At 38.5% G+C, this 7,438-nt stretch overlaps 1 protein-coding gene across 1 annotated transcript; it reads left to right on the top strand.

The window, feature by feature from the left end:
• Positions 1-3,851: 3,851 nt before the first annotated feature.
• On the top strand, positions 3,852-6,496 carry LOC108145539 (C3 and PZP-like alpha-2-macroglobulin domain-containing protein 8). The gene is made up of 3 exons (XM_017271039.2): positions 3,852-3,963; positions 4,954-5,355; positions 5,795-6,496. Exons 1-3 carry the CDS (start codon positions 3,954-3,956, stop codon positions 6,271-6,273), a joined length of 891 nt encoding a protein of 296 aa, XP_017126528.1. The 5' UTR covers positions 3,852-3,953; the 3' UTR covers positions 6,274-6,496.
• Positions 6,497-7,438: the final 942 nt, after the last annotated feature.

The following is a 7,438-nucleotide window of genomic DNA, read 5'->3' as shown; positions in this document are numbered from 1 at the left end:
ATACACAAAATTTATTTTATACCGTTTATTTATTTATGTATATACCGTTTTGAATCACTAGAATGAATGTGTAAATTATAAGATAATTTATGTAATGATTCAGGTTTGTTTTAAAAACATCAACAGTAAAAACAAACTAGATGACGTAAAATTTGACAAAACTCTCCAAATAATAATGATTCATTTTATATTTGCACTACTCATAAAATCACAGTAGTTAGAGGTTCAATAATTTCAATAATTTTTGCCAGTGTAAAATGACAGCTGATGGCGAACGTGCTTGTGAAAAAAATGAGAGCGAGTAGTGTTGGTTTCTCTTGCTGTGATAAAAGTCCGCTCCCTCAAAATACAAAGCTGGGACAGGGAAATTTACCAGATCGCTTTTAGTGTGTGTGACGTGCGTCAGCGGGTACTTTTTCTCTATCCATCGTCTCTCCCTCGCTTTTACACTCTACACACATACTTCCCCTTTTTTTCGAACTTTGTCCACTCTTTTCTACCTCTCTTTTTCGCAACACCCCCCATTCTCCTAAAATGCAATTTGCAAATGCACTTTAAAAGTGACGTGTTGACAGTAAAATCGGCGACAGACCAAAACAAAATGTTTAGGAAGCTAACATAAATTGTTTTAATGCATGTATAAGTTTGTCGCATTTTTGAGTCATTCCCAAGGTGCCCTTGCCAATTGTCGAAGGAGGAGACTGTCTGCCTCCCTTTTTTGCCAGACAAACCGGTTCCGAAATTATGCCAGTCTAAGTCTATAGACTCTTTAGTGACTGCCAAGTTTCGCCCAAACACCAGCACGTTTCATCTCAAAATACCAACGACCTTCGACTGTGACCTTTGGGCAACCACTCGAACACACACACACGTACACCTGCATACGAAAGCAAAAGAGAGACAAAAGATAACTTATCAGAACAACAGGCCAACAACTCCATTATCGAACGGGAGTTGCATTAATCACCAGGGTAAATATAAATATCAAAGGGTTCCGAAGTCAAATCAATCGGAATAAGTGGCCAATCACGATCAGTTACCTTTTTTATTTGATGTTTTGATCGTAAGAGAAAAATAAAACCTGTTTTTTTTTTTCATTTAACGGAAATACAAATACATACATATGTTTGTACAAAAACGTAAAACTCATATTGGACTACAAGTATTGAGGGCTCGTCAAGCACACAGACAGTATTACCTACACAAACATAAGTTTAAGTTTATTTTTATGTTTTCAGCTGATTTGGTGTTTGTATGGCTGAATGATTTCATAAAAACAATTTATCTTTCACGTGGCCCTATGGGGCGTATACGCGATAAAGCGATTTAACGTTATCGTTGCTCATTTTTTTACTTTTCCTTTCGTTACCAGACAGTGCGCATCTGCGTCTAAACCTAGATTTTAAGAAATCTTATGGTGTTTAAAAACAAATATTAAATTAATCAAAAAATTAAAAAAAACTATGAAATAAAATAAAATAGCCATTTGCTGTCATTTCTACCTAGGGTTAATACAAAGTTGATTGCCCTAGGCCAGCTCAATTGGCTGTTGACACTTTCGAGAGAATCCTGTGGTCGGAGGCTGGTACTGGGCCCAATTAGATTCAATTGAGTGAGTTCATCCAGATTTACACTTGTCTCTTGAAATGTCGCAAAAGTCGGGGGCGGAAATGTTAATTGAATCGAATTAATTTATTTCAATTTGGCACTGAATAACGAGTGAATATTTCTCTTAATTGAATGGCAACTCAAGGCAAGTATTCTGATGGTACAGCATTCCAGAGGTCATAATGTTACGCCAGTCGAGCAATAAAACTAAATGGGAAAGTGTAAACAAAGTTAACTTGTTTTGTCCGCTTATCTGCGCAATATACATTTTGGGGGCTCGTCAGTGGAAAAAGTGAATTCTGTTTGAAAGTTGTATGAAAGACAAGAAATAGATGATGAAATAATCCTTGTGTCCATGCAGCTATTAATTATCGTACCGGCTCTAGTTTTCTCGCCCCTCTTTCATTTTTTTAATACGTTCTTTTATGCAGTAGACTATAACAGCCACTATAACTAAAATTATTTAGTTAATATTCTTAACTTTCACTTCTTTAAGATCATAGAACAAGGCAATTAGCTTATTTAAATTTATTTTTACTAGGCTTATTAACTTGACTTAACCATTAGTTCTTACTAAGACATAAATAAGCCATTTAATTTAATGTAATCTCAACAGCTGGTATTCTAGTTAACCTAAACTCAACAATTTCGTATTACAGCGGCGTAAATGCACATTTTTCTGTATTTCTTGTTAGGCACTGATGCAACGCTCCATCAAACAGAGTGAAATCCTAAGCCCCACAGAAAAATGATAATGTTAATCACTAAAATTAACAATAAAAGGATCCATTTATAAGCAGTGCATTGTTTGTTTACTCGTCTGCCATTGTGTAAAGTTTGTTTGGGTGTGTATTCAGGTGTCTCCGATATAAATACCCACAGAAACACGGTGTGAGCAATTGATCTACTCTTATCACAAGACAATTTGGCACGGCTAGCAGTTTCTGTGAACGTAAATAACAATTTGTTTATTTTACACTATTTCCGTTCGTAGACACGTTCTGCGCATGCACTTTTCGTAATAAAAAAATGCGACCGTCTGGCGAGAGGAAAGAAACCCGACTGACATTGAGAACCCAAGAGGCCATGAACAAAGCAGCAGTGACGTAAAGAAAGATAATTCGCAAACCCCCGCAAAAGATGGGAAAAGAAGCGTAACGCTAACAATGTTGGTCCATAGCACTTACAAATCATATATTTGGTGCCCCAAAAGTATGCTACAATATGACACTTTAATACCGCAATAAATAAATAATGACCGGTTGGAAAACCTATGTATTTACTATTGTTAAAACCATTATGTCAGCATTGACATTTTAGACCCTTACGGCGAAATCATTGGCAATAGCTTTGGATGCCCTGGTTTGGTTAGCCATGTGACAACACAAACTAAAACCGGCACATGACGCCAAAACAAGTGACGACAACAACGCCAAACATAATAAAAAGAGTAAACACAGAATCAGAAAAACAGGATCATCGAAGTAGAAGTACCCTATCAACCAGGAAATCGTAAAATTAATATTACCAATGTTCTCGTTGAATTGCAGCTCCTAGCAATCCCAGTCTCTTAGTTGCTCGTGCTTGCCTAAATAAATATTATAAATATTGTAAATTTCCAATGTTTTTATATTTTAATATATTTCAAAAGTATTTTCGGTCCAAAACCCATTTATTGCGTATCTGACTTATTTAGGGCTAGTGTTATAATTGTTGAATTTAACATAAATATGTAAATCATTGGCAAGCGGAGAGAAAAAATTATCAATCCCTTTGCTAGAGCATTTCAGCATTGAAAAAGCTTCCTGCTGGTCTTGATGACATCAGCAGTAGCTTTTGAGTCAACGTGAGTCATTGACGTGCTAGGCAAAACTAGGTACGAAGCCTAATCCACAGATTGCATACTCTATTCAAAATGGTTTGGACTTTAAAATATAACAAACATTGTAAGGAAAATCTTATTTTAACTTTAAGATATGCATTTTTATTTGTTTTTAGATCTGATATTATTAATTCAAAATTTTCATGAGTTTTTGAAAGATTCTGGGTTAATATGGTGTTTACATATTTCAATTAAAGTAAAGCTCTTGTAATAAGGTGTAGCAATGAACGCTAGGACTCTTTGGTAATAGGTCACCATTTCAAGCTAGTACAGTCAATCGACTACTTTCTAGATAGACATCGATCTCACACAAATTGAAAGAGAGGCCAAAAGCTTGTCGAGCTTTTATTCTCGCAGTGCCTCTTTTTTTTAGCAGGGCTTACCTCGCCGGTATTTGGGCTCCATTGCGGCAGTTTGAATCAGAATCTCAGTAACCGAACAACGTTAAGTGGAAGCAGCAACCATGCCAATTGGTGAGTTCCCAAGTGGGTGGAGTGCCTAGACCAGTTGGATAATGGAATGGATAATTGGGTGAATTCAAACGTAGGAAGAGACGCGGACCAAAGAACGAAACTTTTGGCCCTCGACCAAAATTGAATTGTGTCAACATATTCCTAGAATCGAAACATCAGAAGTAAATAAATTATAGAAATTCTTTATCTGTGTTGAGTTTCTACCAGATAAAATATATGCATGGCGTTTTTAACAGAACTTTCACCTTGTGATCATCTAAATTCAATTAACGGGAATACGCAGACAGTACAACAACTTTTGGACTTCGCTGCCGCCTTTTTAGTATTATTTATGACCTACTAAATTGATTTTCGATGCGGTCATACACCAAGATGCCCAAAAATTTGTATCAGCTGTGATGAGTCACTATTATACGCCTTGAACTCTGGTAATAATCAATAAGAATACCGCGATGGTGAACCGAGGGTCAGACGAGAGATGCACCTATAATGATGTCATGCGAAAAAATGTTGCTTGGGAAACAATTCGTGCTATCTGGCGAAAACAAAAAGCACAACTATACAACTATACATATATCTAGGCAAATGTTTGTCGCTCGAGACCCCGTAAAGCCGGCTCAGAACTCGGAATTGAGCTTGAGTGGAATTAGCTAGAATGTTTTTATAGCAAAGAACCGATGGCGATCTAAATGACATCATGCGAATGGCGCTAATGAAGTAGCGAAAACAAAAACAAACGCTAAACATTCAGATATGTATCTGCAACGGCCCAAACATATAAATAGCAACGAATTCTTTCCAGCTCAAGTATTTTTTATGACAACACTTTTCCCGTGATTTGCGGGAGATGTTTGAGGTTGATAAAACAAACCTCAAAATATTCCCATCTCGCACATATTTTGGGTACAGTTGCCTCTGAAAACGGGGGAGGCTGGGTACAGTTTCCTCTTAAATGTAGCACTAATCTTCTTTTCGCCGTCTTGTTTGCAGAAATCAACACCCCCGATAAGTTGGAATACCAATTCTTCCCGGCCAGCGGTGGAGTGTTCACCTTCAAGGTGCGTTCTCCCAAAGATGCCCACTTGGCACTCACACCCGCTCCCGAGGAGAACGGTCCGATCTACGAGATCTTCCTGGGAGGTTGGGAAAACACCAAGTCGGTGATCCGCAAGGACCGCCAAAAGCCCGAGGTGGCCGAGGTGCCCACACCGGGTATCCTGGACGCCGGAGAGTTCCGTGGCTTCTGGGTGCGCTGGTATGACAATGTCATCACCGTGGGCCGCGAAGGCGATGCCGCCGCCTTTCTTTCCTACGACGCCGGCAGTCTGTTCCCAGTCAACTTCGTCGGCATCTGCACGGGATGGGGTGCCAGCGGGTCCTGGCAGCTGGATGGTGAGTTTACGCCCAGTTACACCCATTTAGAGGCAAAACAATAGCACAAGTGTTTTTTTTTTCCCTCTGATTAGTTTACCTTTCGTTCTGTTTGGATAATGTGTTGTCGTTTAGTTGTACAATGTAAACATTGTCTTCCTACCAAGAACAACTACGCTTAATGAAATTATTATTATTTATTATTTATATTTGAAGGTAGGATCTTCATATAAAATGCAAAGTAAGCTTTGGAAAGGTTTTAAGACATTTGTTTATTTTATCTGGCATTTAAGATAAGCCTTGAAATAATGATCTGCCTTGAATAATCACATAATCTCTTTAGGGAAGAGTAGTTTATAATATGGGTAAAGATACCGATTAAAGAATTCACATTTTTTAAGAGTATTCTATCTTATGGTTTGTATGAAATTCTAATTCTATTCCAATCCTTTCTCCGCAGAGCCTACTCCCTCGGCGCCCGTAATGGGCTTCGCCGCGCCCACCGGAAGCGGACCAGGATGTTGGGTGGCTGCCGCCAACGGAGAGGTTCCGCCTAACGCCCTGGAGGGAGGATTCGATAGCAGCGAGCAGCTGTACATCGCCCGTGCCCGTCACGAGGGTGACCTGATTCCCGGCAAGCTGCACCCATCGCACGGCGTTACCTACGTGGCCTACGGAGGCGGGGAGCACGGACACGGCGAGTACGAGGTGCTCTGCGCCGCCGGAGGACAGTGGGTGCCCATGGATGCCGGAAACATTCCGGCCAACGCTCTGCCCGCCGGCGAGACCGCTGAGGGCGAGCCGCTCTTCATCGGACGCGCCACCCACGACGGTACCATCACCGTGGGCAAGGTGCAGCCCTCGCACGGATGCTGCTACATCCCGTACGGCGGCGAGGAGCTGGCCTACAAGGAGTTCGAGATCTACGTGGCCAACTAAGTCCTGGGTCAAATCCATGATGTCCAACGCACTAAAACACAATTGTTAGCCTGAGCGTTTTACAGTTAAACTGGGCGCAAAATTTTATTTATATTTGCATTTGCATTTCTACTCAATATTGTTGAAGAATCTCTATTCGATGCCGAAAAGGTTATTATTTTGTTCACCCAAATTGATTAATAAACAATAAATATGTTTAAGAAAATAACATATCACATTTAAATTGGTATATGCAATATCAAAGTTATTTATTTATTTCTTTATTTAGTTTTTATATACTGTATATCAGTATATCTTTTTAGTTTGAATATACTGGGTAACACAAAACTAAGTGGGGCTGAATCAGTATAAATTTCAAATGTTTTAGTATTCCAAAATTTTTTTTTACGGAGTTATGTATGATGTAATCGGTTATTACTGGATCACAAAAGAAAACCCAAAGCTAAAGCTATCTAAGCTATAGCTGGACGGAGCGGATTCTTGGGTGATGAGTTGAAGCGGGATAGTGAGGGGCAGTTTATCTGGAGACACTGGAGCTCTACACGGCCAGAAGTTATTCATACTTATGGGAGTTATCAACATCTAATCCGAATTTTATGAAATTAATCTGAAGCAAATTGGAATGATAAGATTCAAGTTCATTTAATATAATTTACTTCTACTCAATGAAAATCTTTTTCGCTAATCACGTTTCAATGAACATATAAGCCTCCCATAAAATCTAAAAATAGGCAAAAAAAGCACTTTTAACACTTTTAAAAGATTCTAAGCAGGTCACAAAGAATTTACAAGCAAACAAAAAATTCTTCTGTGACATTTTTTATTACTCAGTACAATAACAATAGCTGTTTAGTTAACAGTATTATTAAAGAAAGCATTTATTTGTTTATTTAAGGTAAAATTGACTAAATCAAAAACAAAATTTAAACATAATATTTTTGGTCAATTCTCGATTCGTACTATTGTTCCAGTTTGATTTTACTATTGTGGAAAGATAAAAAGAAGTCGTGTGATTTTATGATAAAAGGAGAAGATTACGGCTTAGTGACCAGCAAGAATTATCATCTTGTCCATTTAAACACCTGGGTTTCAAATAGCATAGAGTTAGAATACGGTTAGACAGAAAGTGTTTTAGGCAACCTTCGAACGACCAGTAACAAAATGA

The sequence above is a fragment of the Drosophila elegans genome, unplaced genomic scaffold (genome assembly GCF_018152505.1).
Source record: "Drosophila elegans isolate 14027-0461.03 unplaced genomic scaffold, ASM1815250v1 contig_520, whole genome shotgun sequence".
Taxonomy (NCBI): domain Eukaryota; kingdom Metazoa; phylum Arthropoda; class Insecta; order Diptera; family Drosophilidae; genus Drosophila; species Drosophila elegans.
Note: the sequence above shows the minus strand (reverse complement) of the source record. Positions and strands in the feature narration are given on the sequence as shown.

Bases quoted from the DNA above. Each gene is read 5' to 3' on its own strand.
- LOC108145539 (XM_017271039.2), top strand. The intron at 5,356-5,794 runs GTGAGTTTACGC...CTTTCTCCGCAG, and splicing joins CGGGTCCTGGCAGCTGGATG to AGCCTACTCCCTCGGCGCCC.